Source organism: Magnolia sinica, chromosome 4 (genome assembly GCF_029962835.1).
Source record: "Magnolia sinica isolate HGM2019 chromosome 4, MsV1, whole genome shotgun sequence".
Lineage (NCBI taxonomy): Eukaryota > Viridiplantae > Streptophyta > Magnoliopsida > Magnoliales > Magnoliaceae > Magnolia > Magnolia sinica.
The window spans coordinates 88,446,947-88,465,280 of NC_080576.1; the positions used below are offsets into that span (position 1 = coordinate 88,446,947).

Here is an 18,334-nt window from a genome sequence, read left to right on the forward strand (position 1 = left end):
CAGCTACAGAATGTTGCGATCCCAACAGTTTAAAGAGCCTAGCTTGACATGTTCCATCAGTCATAGGGCTTTTAGTGTATGGGGTAGGTACTTAAAACATGGTATCAGAGCCCCCAATTTGAGGACTTTGATCCTTCCCATCCATATCATCCCATTCATTTCATGTTCATGAAACACCATGCCCCCAATAATGCCCAATCTCTATAATTTGTTCATAGGACGTCCATTCGTCAACTCATCGACAAGATCTGTATATATTTGTTGGTGATCATTGTCTACAATAGATCATGGATTTATTAATATCCGTTACTCTACTGTGAACCAAATCTGCTCTAAAACCCATCCAAGTCTCTGGCATCTCAACTCTCTTCTTCAGCCATGGTGGAACCCTTCATAAACACTGTCATTCTTGCTCGATCCATTGCAATCGAGAACCGATCCAATCCAAATCCATCATCTTCTCCTACAACCTAACACCCATCATTGTCTTTGGCTAGACCGCACCCACCGAAGCTCTGGATCAGATCTGCCAATTTGCACATTCGCGATCGCTACTAGCAACCAAGGTGTCCCGTATCGGTATCGGTTGGCGTAACGGTGACCTCCAAAACCGATACGGATACGGGGGCGTAACGGTGATACGGGGGCATAACGGCCCGTAACAGTGCAAAATTTTTTTTTTGTCAAAAAAATATGAAAAAATATGGATTAAATTCGGAATATTCTAAGCATTCCAAATATGCATTCATTTATAAATTGGAACATGTTTATGGTGGTGTAACGGTCCACTCTTTGGTGAGAAGTTGTATCGGACTATCTGATGAATTTATGAACCAGATAACCTGAATTTGACTACAAAATTCATATATTTAATTTTCTAACTATTTACTATCAATGATAGATATATTAGAATGAATGTAATATGAAAATATCTTACATTTAGGTGTTTGCAATTATTTTTGAGGGCCAAAATTCATGCGTAAATAGAAAAAAATATATAAAAAAAATATAAAATGGCACCCCAAATATGTAAAATGCACATTAACATGTTCTACTATGATTAACACATCATATGACATCATTAAAACAGCAAAAGAATCATTAAAAAATGATTTTTCGAATTTTAAAAAAAAGGGCCGAAATAAATGCGTAAATAGAAAAAAATATAAAAAAAATATAAAATGGCACCCCAAATATGTAAATTGCACATTAACATGTTCTACTATGATTAACACATCATATGACATCATTAAAACAGCAAAAGAATCATTAAAAAATGATTTTTCGAATTTTCAAAAAAAGCGCCGAAATAAATGCGTAAATAGAAAAAAATATAAAAAAATATAAAATGGCACCCCAAATCTGTAAAATGCATATTAACATGTTCTACTATGATTAACACATCATATGGCATCATTAAAACAGCAAAAGAATCATTAAAAAATGATTTTTCGAATTTTCAAAAAAAGGGCCAAAATAAATGCGTAAATAGAAAAAAATATAAAAAATATATAAAATGGCACCCCAAATCTGTAAAATGCACATTAACATGTTCTACTATGATTAACACATCATATGATGTCATTAAAATAGCAAAAGAATCATTAAAAAATGATTTTTCGAATTTTCAAAAAAAGGGCCAAAATAAATGCGTAAATAGAAAAAAATATTAAAAAAATATAAAATGGCACCCCAAATCTGTGAAATGCGCATTAACTTGTTCTACTATGATTAACACATCAAATGGCATGATTAAAACAGCAAAACAACTGTTAAAATTTGATTTTTCGAATTTTAAAAAAAGGGGCCAAAATTCATGCGTAAATAGAAAAAAATATTAAAAAATTATTAAATGGCACCCCAAATCTGTAAAATGTACATTAACATGTTCTACTATGATTAACACATCATATGACATGATTAAAACAGCAAAACATATTAAAAAAAGTATAAATACCTATTTTTGACGAATTTCTGAAAAATGGCCCACCGAGCTTTGATTCAAAAAAATCTGTGATATAATGTGTTTTTATCTCAAATACCTAGCTAAGGTTGGTCGAAATTAGTAGTAGGAGTGAAAAACAGTTTAGAAGCAAGATGTTTCAAAAAAACAGCAAAAAATGAGCTAAAAATGAAAAAAAAAAAAGTTACCGTTACGGCCCCGAAACGGGTAACGGTTTGCACCGTTACCGTTACGTATCGGCCGATACGGCCGATACGTAACCGATTCGGCACACCCTGCTAGCAACTCACCACTACGACAACATCTTCTCTATCGCACTAATTGTTGGGTCTCCACCACCAGCATATTTTCTACATAACACCACACCAATTGTAGCCCATCGCAACACCGAACCCACTCTCCATCGCCACCAAGAGTTCTCACACCCAATTGTCAGATTTGCAAAAAACATAAAGGCCAAGTTAACGGGAAGCTTGCCACGAAAGTTCAACCACCATCGATGCAATCCAAACTTGTGAAAAGCTCATTCCAGATCTACTGCATCATTGCTCGAATCCTTCACTGCTACCAATCCCCACCAGATCCAATAGGTATTTCATTCATCACTGGCTCTCCATCTCGATCTGCCGCTACTGATCATCAATAACCATTGTGGCAGCCTGGAACTCAACAACTACAATTCTACTTCTCTAGCAACGGATCTCTGTCTCTGCCTTAGACCCACTACTGCTGCACCTCCAAACCGATCGCATCTAACAACAACCTTGTTTCAAGGATTGCAGCGATCTGAGGCAGATCTGTCATCTTTGAACTAGTGATTGGAGACTCATCACCTCAATTGCCATCATATCTGTCGTCATCTGCAACACCACTGCCATAGCCCACCGAAAGCCATCACCAGTGATTTGAATATCGGTATTGTTGCATGTATCGCATCCTTAGATACAGAAACATATAAGCATTGCATGGGAATATCACATGTATTAGGGAATGTATTGCTATTCGAGACATGATTGCACATTTAGAACTTTAGGATATGTTGTAAGAGACATGATTACACATTTAGAACTTAAAAAATCCCCAAAAAACAAGTATACACAACATGTTTCCTTTGTATATGGTCTTAAACTATGCATTGTTTGACAAAACAAAAGTGCAATTATAACCAAAATGAGTTAATAGAATTTATAAATCATATAGTACAAGCAATGTTCGAAGTATCGGTATCGCTACAAGTTTCGTTGGCTGGGGATATGGAAACAATATCAATATCGCCAATAATATCGTTGAAAACCGAAAATGTGGGGAAAACAGTGGAATTTTCAGTGAAACTTCAAGAGATGTTAAAATGTACATATTTGCATATTTAGAAATAAAAAATTGCAAAAAAAAATGCATACATAACAAGTTTCCATTTAATGGGGCATCAAAAGCATGTGTTGTTGTAAGAAATCAGTTCAACTATCCCATCCAGCCTATTTAACCATCTAACCTTCCAACCAAGCATCCATCAATATTGCAAAATATCAACAACACATAATATTTCATCAACAATTGGAAAGGAAACGAAAGATTGTGGTCTCAATATCGTGCTTGCGATATCGATAATATCGAGATTTTATCAATATGATCAATGAAAAATTGAACACTACATACAACCATGTGCCCATGAAAAAAATATGAAATAATTTTTTTTTCTAATAAACAAAATTTTGATGATATCAATGCGTTGGCAATATTGAAATATTATCGATACACTTATTATACAGGCATTACCTAGAATTTATGTAGTCGAAAATATTGGAGATACATTAGTGATATTGATGCATTGCCCAGACAAGCGGCACCTAGAATTTACATAGTTAAAAATATTGACAATTACATTAGTGATATTGATACATTGGTGACACTTAGCGATACGTTGCTAATACTTGGAATTTCTGATACTACCAACGTTATCGGTATCGCTACTAGTGCTATCGGTATCGCTGAGTCGGAGATGAAGATAATATCGGATATATTTTGAACACCGAGTACAAGTATAAAAACACATTCCCATAAAAAAAGAGGAGAAAATGGATTTTTGTGGGGTTTTGTGTTTTTTTTTTTGGTCGAATTTCTGGTAGGGGAATGTACTGCAATGTATTGCCAATACATGATGCAATGTATTGCATGGATCAACGATAAAAGGAAATTTTATGAAGAGTTTTTGGCAGAATATTGTAATGTATCGATATATCACGATATATTGTGATATTTTATGCAATACAGGGGAATTTAATAATTGCTCGTGTATAATGTATCAGCCATATGATATCAGTAGTATCGCCTGGTGTTTTAAGCATCAACAATATCAGTTGATATATCCCATGATATATCTTATATCCCACATGTGCGATACGAAATGCTCTGGTTGGATATATCCCACATGTTTGATCCAGTGAGCATTTTCGATTTTTGATCCACATTTTTTTCTATAAATCATATGTTAAATCAATGTCAAATTGTTACAAATCCATGATTTTCATGTTTTGCATGAAAAAACATGGATTAGGAGCTTCAATTTCGAGATTTGGAGCAGATGGGCCGAGTTACAAAACATTGAAAAAAAAAAATCAAAATTTCTCTAATTTTCACAAATCGGTTGCAATTTTTGTGTCCAAACATAAAATCAAACATGTATGTAACCTGATGATGAGGACATTACTTCACGTACACAATTGTGTAAGTATCAGAGGAGGAGGCGGGCCGCACCGATTTCCCCGTGTCTTGGTGAGTACTCTTGATCATGTTGAAGGCCTCATGTGCATGTGCGAGCATTTGGAAGACCTCACATTGGAAAGATGCAAAGACTGCTTTAGGGAGTAATTTAGACCGTCGGATTCGAGGGACGTTACGATCGGGCCATTGGATCAAATGGTTTACATGATCGGGGGCCATTGATCATGGATCGTCTTCATCGGTTTTTAGACTTTATTATCTTTTAGGATTTAGTTTATAATTACGTTATGTTTGGACACCTTATGAGTGATTTTAGTTGATTTTTCTTTAGACTATCTTCATTTTGAGGTGTGTGACCTCTCTTCATTAATTTTTTTGAGTAAAAAAAAAAAAGAAAAAGAAGAAAGATAAAAGCTCATTGCTTCTTCTTCCATCTTCATGTGATTTGAAGGTGACTTTCATGTGATTTGGAAGGAAGTTGGTGCGAAGCTAATCTTCATCAACGGATGTGCACGGCTTCCATCTATCTCCTTCATTATCATCCCTTCATCAATCATCGATGTATTCTTCAAGTTCTTTGATTTTCTCGATCCCAAACATTCCCCATTCTTTCAATCCTTATTCCTTCCACACTTATCAACGAACCAAACCTTAAAAACCCAAAACCCTCACAACCTAGCCCACACGTGTGACCGTACAACCACATGTGTGAACCTATAGGATGGGCCGTACGGCCACACTCTTGTCCCTTTGGCTTTCCACTACCCATTGCATCAAAACCCTAATCTCCTTTTCCCAAACCCTAACCCTAAACCTATAAATCCCAAATTACCAAACCCGAATTTTACACATTCTTCAATTAAGCCCAAATCCTTATATTTTCTCCATCTAAAACCCTAATTCCCTTATCCTGGTACCTAAACCCTTTAACCCCTCTACCCAATTTACCCAATTAACCCTAATTCTAAGTTTTTCCTAGTTTCCCTAAACCCTAATTTCACATAGGTAATATTAGATCTTCTCCTTTGAAATCTGTGTTTCCCTATGCTATTTGGATGTCCCTACATCCATTATATCTTAGTTTCCCTTATTTAATGGTATTGTAGGATGATGTTTGATATCCTAGGCTAGAATTATTCATGATCTTCTCTTGAGATTTTGGTAGTTGAGATGTTAATGGCAAGTTTTTTTTTTTTTTTTTAATTATTATTATTAATTAAGTTAATTTTGCTCATTGATCTCACACAAATTTTGAGTTCATGCATTGGTCCTAATCAAATTTGGTATCAAAGCCCATAGGTTTAGCATAGGGTTTTTGTGTTGCCTTTAGGTTAGAGTCACATCTAGGGTGAGTAGAGCATACATTGCATATAAGATTCTATTGCTAATTTATTTTATTATTATTATTTATTTTTATTTTTTTCATACTAGGGACTATGGAGTATCCTATTGCTGAATTTTCAGTCAGCCTTTCCACTTATACCATTGCTGAATTTTTAGTATAGTAATCTCAGATTGTCACATTGCTGAATTTTCAGTTTGTAATTTTCAGATTACATTCTTGTTGAATTTTCAGTTTGGCACTCTCGGATTACCATCCTACTAAATTTTCAACATAATATTTGAGGACAAGGCTTGCTGAATTTTCATATTAATATTTCTAGTGTGTCAAGTTTGATCTCTATGTTGGTTTTATCGTTGTCATAACATTGTCCTAGGACCTAGGGTTTCCTTTTGGAGTTTCCTTGTATATGCCCACTTGTTCGGGACGTGGTTTTGGTCTACATCCGATAATGAATCTAGAGCAGATTGCCAAGGTCCTCAATGTTATCAATAACCGTTTGACGACCATTGAAGCGCACAATAGAACCATTGCCACTCAATTAATTGCGATCAATGCACGAATCGATTAACTTGAGGTCTCCTTCTAGGCAAACCCCAACACTGGGGAAGATTTTCAATCTCAAGCTAGGCGAGGGCGTGGTCGTGGCCAAAGCGTTGGCTGTGGTCGAGCACAAGTACCACCATAACATGAGGAACGCTATGACCGTCATGATCCAGATGCACTAGTCATGAAGGGTTTCAAAGTTGAGGCTCCCAGTTTTGATGGCGACTTGGATCCCAAAGCATTCATTGATTGGGTGGCAGACATGGACCACTATTTTGAGTAATATGATATGTTTGATGCCCGTGGAGTGAGATTTTCCAAGATGAAGTAGGTAGGCCAAGACACTTTTTTAGACCAATATGGGGTGTAAAATTGAAAGGAGAGGAGAACCCCCTGTGCACTGGGCTGAGATGAAAGTAGTATTCAAAGAAAAGTATCTCTCTCTTTCATATCGCCATAGTCTCCTAGACCAGTGGTAGGCCTTGCGCTGGGGACTCATGACTATGTTAGATTACATTGATATGTTCGAAGAATACATGATGCGATGCGACATTGAGGACCCAATGATTCATAGTCCAAATTCAGGATGGGCCTCTGATTTGAGATCTAATGAAAACTTTATTCTCGTGACTTTGGTACATTGGAGCACATCTAACAAGTGGTGCAAGACATCGAACACTATCTCAAAGCACCGGTTGGTAAGTGTTATGACTCTCGACATCTAAGTGTTAAGACTTACCCTCAAGGGACTAAGCCTAACATGGGGAGTCAGTTCAGACCCTAAATTGGTTACCAAATCCAACCCTAGAGATGTCAAAGGAAAATGTATAGCAAATGCTAGCTCTAGGGGAGGTAAACAAATGTGATGCTTCAATTGCCAAGGATTTAGTCACTTTGCGCATCAGTGTCCCTCAAAAGATAAGAACAAGGCCTTGGTGATTGACGATGGTGAGGAAGGAGATGAACATGGCGATTTTGAAGAAGAAGTCTATCCGCCCAATATCATTGGTGTTAGTGATGAGGAAGAAGAAGAAGAGACCACACCACCTGTAGCAGTCAGGTGCGTCTTAACCAATGCTAAAGAGAATGATGACTGGAGTCGGACTATAATATTTTACGCTTATGCAAAATGTGGAGAGAAGAATTGCAAGGTGATCATTGATAGTGGTAGTTGTACCAATGTGATCTCCACTAGTACTTTATCTTGTTTGGGCTTGAAACCTGAACCACACCCTTAGCCCTATAGAGTCATGGGTGGATGCATCTTCCATGCCTGATACCTTGCGATGTCTCATGCTTGTTAACTTTGGATCCAATTCAGATTCGCTGTGGTGTGATGTTTTACCTATGGATGTTGGACATATCATTTTGGGACGACCTTGGTTATTTGATCGCGATATGACGATATACAGCCGCTCAAATGTGTGTTCATTTATGCATTAAGGCAAGAAGATCACTCTAGTTCCTCTCCCACCAAAAAGCGATGTGGAAAAGAAAGCTGAGGGAAAGTCGAGTGATCCAAGGGATACAAGGAAATCCCAACCTAAGTTTCTCCATGTTATCAACGCCAAGGAGTCTGTGAGAGAGACTATGGTGGATTCGATGGTGTACGCCTTAGTGGCTAGAGAAGTTATACCCGAGAGTAGTGTAGAGGGACCCCCTGAGGTGAATCCAATTCTGGATGAGTTTTACGATGTATTTCCAAAGGACTTACCAGATGAGCTTTCATCTATGAGGGACATCTAGCATGCCATTGATCTTGTCCTCGGGTCGACTGTACCAAACCTTCCCCATTATCAAATGAACCTTATGGAGCATGTAGAGTTGAAGAGGCAAGTAGATGAGCTCATTGGAAAGGGTTTCATTCAGGAGAGTTTGAGTCTGTGTGACGTGCCAGCGCTTCTCACCCCAAGAAAGATGACACGTGGCACATGTGTGTGGACAGTAGAGCCATTAGCAAAATCACGGTCAAGTACCGGTTTCCCATACCGCATCTTGATGATATGTTAGACATGATGGCGGGTGCCACCATCTTTTCGAAGATTGACCTCAAGAGCGGGTATCATCAAATACGTATACACCCAAGAGATGAGTAGAAGATAGCCTTTAATATGAAGGATGGGCTATACAAGTGGTTAGTCATGCCTTTTGGCTTGACTAACGCCCCGAGCACATTTATAGGAGTGATGACTCGGGTGTTGAGACCCTTTATGGGTAAGTTCCTTGTGGTATGTTTTGATGACATTCTTATCTATAGCACATCAAAGGAACTACATCTTCACCATTTGAGGCAAGTTTGCAGGGTCCTCAAAACTAAAAAGCTATACGCCAACCTTAAGAAGTGCACATTTATGTCAAGGAGCGTTATCTTCTTATGGTTCATCGTATCTTCTAAGGGCATGAGAGCGGACCCCGAGAAAGTTGGGGCCATAGTTGAGTGGCTTGAACCGCACAATATTCACGAGGTGTGAAGCTTTCATGGCTTCACAACTTTTTATAGGTGGTTCATAAGAGAATTTAGCTCCATCATGGCTCTAATCATGGATTGCATCAAGAAATGGGAGTTTGTATAGACGAAAGCTGCCTTTAAAGCATTTAAGGAGATTAAGGGCAAGATGAGTGAAGCCCCTGTCATGCGCCTTTCAAACTTTTCTAAAGTCTTTGAGGTTGTGTTTGATGCATTTGGGGTAGGTATAGGTGGAGTGCTTAGTCAAGAAGGGCACCCTGTTGCTTATTTTAGTGAGAAGTTGAATGAGGCAAAGCAACAATATTCTACATATGACAAAGAGTTCTATGTGGTTGTCCAATCCTTGCGCCATTGGCGTCATTATTTATTACCGCAAGAATTTGTCTTGTTCTCTGACCCCGAAGCCTTATGTTACCTTATTTCCCAGAAGAAACTAAACCCTAGGCATGCTAAATGGGTCCAATTTCTTTAGGAATATTATTTTGTTCTTAAATATAAGGCTGGGTTCGAGAATAAACCTGTTGATGCCCTTCATCGTCGTGTGATGCTGCTCTAGTGTGCCCCTGCATCCCACAGGCAACCCCACTCAAGTTCGGTGTAAAAATGCTCCTGCATTAATCACCCCCGATGAGGAGTCTTAAACACGAGACCTCCTGCTCTGATACCAATTTGATGCAAGACAATTAATCACTCGCTCTAAAAGCTCGAACTGTTAGAGCATGACGAATCAATCCCTTTATCTCATAGCCCAAGCCCCACAACTCATGGGTTAGGACCTCAGCTGAACCCCCCACGTGGGCCCCAAATCACATGGGTACCGCCTCACACGGGTGGGGCCCGCCTCACATGAGCCACCCGCCTTACATGGGCCGCCCACCCCGAGTGTGCCCCTGCATCCCACAGGTAACCCCACTCGAGCCCGGTGTGAAAATGCCCTTGCATTAGGAAGTGACTGGGTTTGATCGGCTGAGAGGAGTATCCTACATGCTAGTACTTTGGTGATTTGTATGCATCACTATGAGATGGTCAATTGACCGACAATCACGGGTTTGTCATCATCGATGAGTTCCTATTTAAAGGTGACAGACTCTGCATTCCCTATACCTACATTGATGCATCGAAATAGATTTCAACTAAGAAATTTGGTTTTCCAGCAACTATGACACCCATTGGCAGTTGTTTGGCTAAAACTATGCTGTGAATTAACTGACAAATATGGATAGGTTATGGCTATGGACAGATGTATCCTTGATGCTGATAATAGTGTAAAGGTGCTTGCCTAGACACAGCCACAGTGTCACAGTTATGGTGGTTGGTTGCTCCGTATCCACCGATGGGCATACTGGTGTACATTACCGAGGATGAGCACCATTGATATTTTCAAGAGTTCATGGCCTAGCATCATCACTTCATGAGCTTGGCACAGTACTTTAGTTGTGTGGACCAGTAGCCAACAGTATTATGGCTATCCTAGTAAGGACAGGGATGACAACTTCAAGTTGCCTCATGACCAGTTTCGAAATATCAGTATCGCGTTACGTATCACATCCTTGGGATACAAATACGTATCGGTTATTGCATGGGATATATCGTCTATATCGAGTAATTTATCGCACTTTTTGGGAAACATTGGGAAAATTGTTGAATTTTTCAATGAAACTTCAGGGATTGTAAAAAAAAGACCTTAATACACACTTTTAAATCCTAACATCTCAAAAAAGAAGTGTACATAATAGGTTTCCTTTGTATAAGATCCTAAGCTATGCCCTGTCTAACTGAATGAATACAACTATATTCAAATTGAATGCATTATAGTTAGAGCATGTGTGATGATCATTTCATCAAACACTCCTAAACTAATGCAACTATATTCAAATTGATATTTTAATAATTTTTAATTAAAATGATTTTTATTTTTTGAAAATTGACAAGGACTTAACAAATCAATAGACCAGCCCTCACACATGCTTGATTTCATGTTTGGAGTGCAACATTACAAGCAATTTGGGAGAAATTGGGAAAATTTTGAATTTTCCCTATTTTTCCTCAAATCAAACTACCTACACTCAAATTTCAAAATTAGAGTGTATGTAATGATCGTTTCATCAAATACTATTAAATATTTCAAAATTAATCTCAATTGATAGTTGGTTAAAGGAAATTTTTGAACAAAAGAACATGGAGAACATGAAGAACCAATGGATATCGAAATCAAAGCTCCAACTCCATGATTTTTCATGCAAAATATGAAGAACCGATGGATTTATAACCATTTGATACCGATTTAACATAATTTCAAAAAAAAAAAAAAGGATCAGAAATTGAAAATGCTCACTGGATCGAACATGTGGGATATATCAGCACTACCTATGCATTTCGTATCGCACAGGTGGGAAACAAGATATATCGTTGGATATATCGGCCGATATCATCAATATTTAAAACATTGCTCGTGATTACATGTGGATCTTTGACCAAGATTATATTTTGTTCTTTTTAGTTTCTGGTTTGTAGTGTGTGTTTTATTGCTTGCATCATGTGATATTTGAATGATATGGACTTTTATATTGCATCATTTACGGCTGACATTGTTTTTTTTTTTTTGATGATGACAGGGTGTCCCGGCCCCTTTTTAAGGCGAGACTAATCCCTGCGGATGCACACAATCACCCCGCAAACCACGCACATCGGGTAATCCCAGGGAGGGGAATCAATCCCACGTCTGTGGGGAGCAAACCCACAACGCTAGCCATTCACCCAAATTCGCGTCTGTGGGGAGCTGACATTGCATGGTTGTTCTCTAAACAATGGAAAACTATCACATTTTATTTTTTTTTTGCCATTTTGTGATGTTTTGTGTGTGTAATCATTTGTCTTTTAGCATCTCCTAAAGTTTTACTAAAAAATTTCACCATTAAAGTTTCCCAAAGTTCTCCTCCGACTGTGAAACTTAATTCCATATCAAAACATTTATTTCCTGTGAAATTTCCCATTCTTGAAAGTGCAAAACCCTGTGTGAAACCGACATTTAAAACCTTGACATGAAGGAACGTTTGGTTCTCATTCACTTCGTATGGGGTTTATTGATATTTTGGCTGCGCATTACCATGCTTTTCATTTATGCACCCTTTTTTGTGGTGATAGGCTTTTTGTTCTTAGCTGTTGTGAGATCTTATACCGTGGAAAGCCCTAAAATGTTATTAATTTCTCTGTGTTCTTTGCTGTAGGTTTTCTAAAAAAGATGGCGGAAGGCTGGAGTGGAAGTTATGACCCTGGAAGCCAATCTGATGATAGCTATCACTTTGAAAGAACACACATTGAACCTATTTATGATGCATTTGTTTGTCCCCTTACAAAACAAGTAATGCGGGATCCAGTTACCTTAGAAAATGGGCAGACTTTTGAGAGAGAAGCAATCGAAAAGTGGTTCAAGGAATGCAAGGAAAGCGGAAGAAAGCCTGTTTGTCCATTGACTTTGAAGGACCTAAGAAGCACTGACCTGAACCCTAGTATGGCTCTAAGAAATACAATTGAAGAATGGACTGCAAGAAATGAAGCTGCTCAGCTCGATATTGCTAGCAAATCGTTGTCTCTGGGAAGTTCAGAAAATGATGTTTTGCAGGCGTTAAAATATGTTCAGCATATTTGCCAAAAAAACAGATCCAATAAGCATGTTGTCCGAAATGCAGGGCTAATACCAATGATAATTGACGTGTTGAAGAGCAGCAGCAGGAAAGTGAGATGTGAAGCCCTAGAAACCCTTCGTATAGTGGCTGAAGAGGATGTTGACAATAAGGTTGTTGCACTGGTTTACTGGTTCTCGTTCATATGTTCAAATTTTTTTTTTCTTGGATGTGCATTGATCTATATGACATCCCCACTACACACATGGTAAACAAGTTTGGTTTTATTGGGACCACTAATCTGGTGGCAGCAACTGTGTGGGTGAGCTGTGGGCTGAAAACCATGGTGATTGAACAATTCTGACCATTTAATTGCTGCAAGGTCTGCCCATTACATGTGGACCCCTTGCTTTTTTTCTTTTTCTTTTTCAGTTAGCCATCCCTTTTCTCTTGCTACTCTTTCAGATTGCTTACAGTCTGATCATTGTGGTTTTGGGATATGGCCTATCTGTGTGGTGGCCCACCAAATCAATGTTGGCCGCCATACACAAGTGCCATGTGTATAATATAGATGTTTTGGTTCATATCTTGTGCATCCTGGTAGAGCATTCTTCTTACATGGATACAGACTTGTGATTTTTCTTGACCTTTTCCTCAATTTGCAGGAAGAGATAGCCCAAGGGGACACTGTACGTACAATTGTTAAATTCTTGTCTCATGAGCTTTCCCAGGAGAGAGAAGAGGCTGTGTCCTTGTTGTACGAGCTTTCAAAATCTGAATCGTTGTGTGAGAAGATCGGTGGGGTCAATGGGGCAATTCTAATACTAGTGGGAATGACAAGCAGCAAATCAGAGAACATCTTGACTGTTGAGAAAGCTGATATGACGCTTGAAAATCTGGAAAAATGTGAGAAAAATGTCCGGCAAATGGCTGAAAATGGTAGACTGCAACCTCTTCTTTCGCTCCTCCTTGAAGGTGCTTCCTTCCTCATATCTTTTCTTGAAATATTTGTCTTAAAAGTCCCAATTTTACCTTCGTCTCTTTGAGTAGGTAGTATATGTATACAAAATTTTATTTAAATGCTGTAAGCATGAGCGTGTTGAATTAACTGGGTCTATGTTCTATTTAAACTGTTAAATATGGGGTTAATTGGTCTGGTTGATATTGTGGAGATCTGCTAAACTTGTGCAATATTCCCCTTGTTATTTGTTTCTCTTTCCATTTCTAATGCTATTACTAGTATGAGGCATGCTCACCTGCGCACACGTGTCATGGGCCCAAAATCTGAACGGTCCACGTGATGTAGCACCCCCAGAAACCTCTAGGGCCTAACTTTCACCCTGATCCAAAACTCTGGTGGGCTATAGCAAAGAGAGGCAAATCAAGGGAGGAAACTGTTTCCTTTTGCCATGGCCCCCCAAAGTTTTGGATCAGGGTAAAAGTTGGGCCCTGAGGGTTTTCAGGGGTGCTACATTACGTGGACTGTTCCGATTGACCGGAGATGAGTTCTCAAAAAGTTCTCATGAGTTCTCGGTGTGCAGGTGAGCATTCACGTTACTAGTACTACTGTTATTACATAACATTCACCCATTGTTTTCTTGAAAACCCCAATGATCTTCCTTAAATTCTTGAACAGTGACAATAAGTTATTTAAAAATTTGCCATTATGCCATACCATTCAAGTGTGAAGGCATGTTAGTACAACTTTTACTATAAAATGATAGTTTCTATTTTCTTGTTCTTTGAGTATTATATATGATGTTTTAATATACTTCTATCTAGAACAGTGTTTTCAGTATATGTATCAATGCATGTATCGCACCTTTGTGATAGGAAACATATCAGGTATCGCATGGGGAATATCGAATATATCACATAATGTATTGCTCTTTTTGGGAAACTAAGAAAACATTAAGAAATTTGTCAAATTTTTCAATGAAACTTCAGGGAATGTTAAAGAAGACATTAATACACACTTAGAACTCAAAAGATCACGAAAATAAGTTCATGTGATAAGTGTGTGTGTGTGTGTGTGTGTGTGTGTGTGTGTGTGTGTGTAGGGTCCTAAACTACGCACTATTTGACAGAAGTGATGCAACTATATTGAAAATGAGTTCATATAATTTTTAAATCATAAAACACATGAAAACACTAGCAATACATTCATAAGCCAAATTTGTTCTACAAGGTACAGTGCATTTATTTAAAAATATAATATTAAATTATTTCTATAATTTAAAAAATAAATAAATTTATTTTTGAAAATAAATAAGTGTGGATGTTGTTAAGATCAACAGACACTCATAAATAATATATAAGACATAAATTAGCATTTGGTCAATTTATTTTTTTTTCAAAAGAAACATTTTTTATGTATTTATTGACATTTTAATTAAAAAATAATTTCATTTAAAATTCCAAAAAGTCCTGTCAATCTGTATATCAGCCTCCAAGCACTCTCACATGATTTTTCCACCCTCATAAATGTAAGTTAAATGGGTGATATCAGAGAAATTTCAAAATTTCCCCAAATTCGAAAATCAGAGGTCTAAATCCATGATTGAGCTTATAAAACATGAAAAATCATGGATTAATAACTTCATTCTACAAACTCTAAGCAATTTAAACAGAAGAAAATAGTTTAAAATAGCAAAAACTCACCGATTGGGCCTTTGGGACCACACGCTCTCTGATTTCAATTTTCACACCCAAATTCCCTTTTCTCTCCAAACAAGTGAAAATGATTGGTCAAAATCCCCTTACGTAACTCCAGCAAAAAACTTCAGAGAAAATCAATTTTATGGATTTTGTCAAGTTACCTAAATTTCTTAGAAGGGGACTGATGCAAGTGCGATATTATCGATACATAACGATACATGTGATGCGTATCGACGATTTCAGGGAACTTACAATAGCGATATTTTTAGAATCTTGCAACGTATCGATATATTGTTGATATATTGCAATATATCAACTGATACTGGGAAGTTTCCCACTTACAGCCCATTTTCATATCAGCACTGTGCGATTTCAATAGTATCAGCCAATGCTATTGATATTGCAATCACTGATCTAGAGCTTTGCTAAGCGCACATGTGCTTGCAATAAAGCTCATGTACACACCACAAATGTGCCAGCAGATAGGTCCAAGATCCAATCCATCCGTCAGAAGGGCGCCACTATATTGATGCCCCAGCCTGAGAATATGGTTGATCCACTGTTTGCAAAACAAATTTACAGCTATGAAAAACTAGGCTGAAGTTTTCTAATCCATCCACCTGTTCCCAATATTGGAGCCCATATGCTGAGTGGACCAGATTTATTTTTGGAAAAACATGTAGAATGTTGGACCAACCTGATGGATGGATTGGATTTCCCACCTATGTGTAATGCTGGCACATTTATGGCATGTATGTGAGCTTTATTGCGCAAGCCAAGCGTACAAGCTTGACAATGCTCTTATCTAGATACCTCTTAGAACATATTATATTTAGTGAAAGGACTATCTTTAGACATCATCATATGTCTAGGCATGTTGGGTTTTTCCACAGTCATGTTGGAACTTGCACTGTCTGATCACATAGTTCACAAGCTATTTGTCTCACCATTTGCCTGGGGTCAATGCAGGTTCACCTGAAACCAAATTGGCTATGGCCACATACCTTGGCGAGATGGTTTTAAGCAATGACGTGAAGGTCTTTGTGGCCAATACGGTGGGTTCTTCATTGGTCGATGTCATGAGAAGTGGCAACATGCAAGCAAGAGAAGCAGCCCTCAAGGCTCTGAACCAGATATCATCTTTTGAGGCAAGTGCCAAGATATTAATAGATGCTGGGATCCTTCCTCCACTTGTCAAGGATCTCTTCACTGTTGGAGTCAACCAGCTTCCCATGAGACTGAAAGAGGTCTCCGCAACTGTTCTTGCCAATGTTGTGAACTCAGGCAGTGACTTTGAATCCATTCCCATTGGTCCCAACAACCAAACTCTGGTATCAGAAGACATAATCCACAACCTACTCCATCTGATCAGCAACACTGGTCCTAACATTGAGTGCAAGCTGCTTCAGGTCCTTGTTGGGCTCACAAGTTCTTCAAAAACTGTTCTCAATGTGGTTTCTGCCATTAAAAGCTCTGGTGCTACAATCAGTTTGATTCAGTTCATTGAAGCCACGCAGAGGGATCTGCGTGTGGCTTCCATAAAACTTCTCCATAACCTCTCTCCTTACATGGGCCAAGAACTGGCAGACGCATTACGTGGCACAGCTGGCCAGCTTGGCAGCCTTATCAGAGTAATCTCGGAAGACAATGGTATCACAGAAGAGCAAGCCGCTGCTGTTGGCCTGTTAGCCGACCTTCCAGAGAGGGACTCAGGCTTCACACGGCGACTGCTAGATGAAGGTGCCTTTGAATTGATAATCTCCAGGGTGGTCAGGATTCGGCAAGGTGAGACCCGTGGAAACCGCTACGTTACCCCATATTTAGAAGGGCTTGTCCAAGTTCTGGCGAGGATCACGTTTGTTTTGGCTGATGAGCAAGACATGGTGAGACTTGCCCGTGAGCACAGCCTTGCTGCACTGTTCACTGATCTGCTTCAGGCAACTGGGCTTGACAAGGTACAGAAAGTGTCTGCCAATGCTTTGGAGAACCTCTCTCAAGAGTCAAAACACCTAACAAATCTGCCAGAGGTGCCTGATCCAGGCTTTTGTGGCTCCATCTTCCCATGTTTTAGCCAGCAGCCAGTGATCACTGGTCTGTGCCGGGTTCACCATGGGATCTGTTCGTTGAAAGAGTCTTTCTGTCTTTTGGAAGGGAGAGCAGTGGGAAGGCTGGTGGCATGTTTGGACCACACAAATGAGAAGGTGGTTGAGGCAGCACTGGCTGCGTTGTGCACATTGTTGGACGATGGGGTCGACATTGAGCAGGGGGTGATGGTATTGTGCGAGGCAGATGGGATCAAGCCAATATTGGATGTCTTGCTCGAGAACCGGACAGTGGTCCTCCGGCAGCGAGCAGTGTGGGCGGTTGAGAGGATTCTAAGGAATGAAGAAATTGCATATGATATATCGGGTGATCAGAATGTGGCCACGCAACTGGTCGATGCATTTCGGCATGGAGATTATCAGACTCGGCAGATTGCTGAGTGCGCACTGAAGCATGTTGACAAGATACCGAATTTCTCTGGCATCTTTCAGAAGATGGGTTAAGACCTCTTCAAGCTTCTTCTCTGATGGAAAAGATGAATGGAAGGAGCTGACAGTACTGCACCCTCTTCTTTTCTATTATTGTCTCCTGACTGATGAGAGGTTGAAGGCCCGATGGAAGATGGTTTGAACTGGAAGGGCATTACATTCATGAGATTTTGTCAATCTGTGTAGTGTATGGCATATTTCATTTTTCTTCCTTTCTGCTTCCTCTTTTTGTTTTTATTTTTTTGTTTTTTGTTTTTCTCCTGCTTCCTCTTCTTTCTTTTTTTTCTTTGTTTTTTTAATGTCTGAATTTGAAGAATGGTGTTCATATTTTCTTGGTGAAATTGTCTTTGGAAATTTGTTGGGATGTCTTTTGCATGTATTCTAGAACTGGTTGTGATGTAAGGTTGAATGATCTTAGATCAAACTACGTGTAGGTTTAAGCGTTCAACTAGTAAAATTAAATACATCCACATGGTAAGTTAT

General features: G+C 38.8%; 1 protein-coding gene across 2 annotated transcripts in view; it reads left to right on the forward strand.

Moving 5' to 3' along the window:
• Positions 1-18,062, forward strand: part of LOC131243342 (U-box domain-containing protein 44) — a 37,350-nt gene extending 19,288 nt beyond the window's left edge. Inside the window, exons 2-5 of one of the 2 annotated variants that reach the window (XM_058242639.1) lie at positions 11,655-11,831; positions 12,267-12,835; positions 13,328-13,637; positions 16,290-18,062. In XM_058242639.1, the coding sequence (XP_058098622.1) occupies positions 12,281-12,835; positions 13,328-13,637; positions 16,290-17,866 (2,442 nt within the window). In that variant the 5' untranslated portion in view covers positions 11,655-11,831; positions 12,267-12,280 and the 3' untranslated portion in view covers positions 17,867-18,062. The remainder of the gene's footprint in view (positions 1-11,654; positions 11,832-12,266; positions 12,836-13,327; positions 13,638-16,289) is intronic. The other variant, XM_058242640.1, reaches the window with a different exon arrangement.
• The last annotated feature ends 272 nt before the right edge of the window (positions 18,063-18,334 follow it).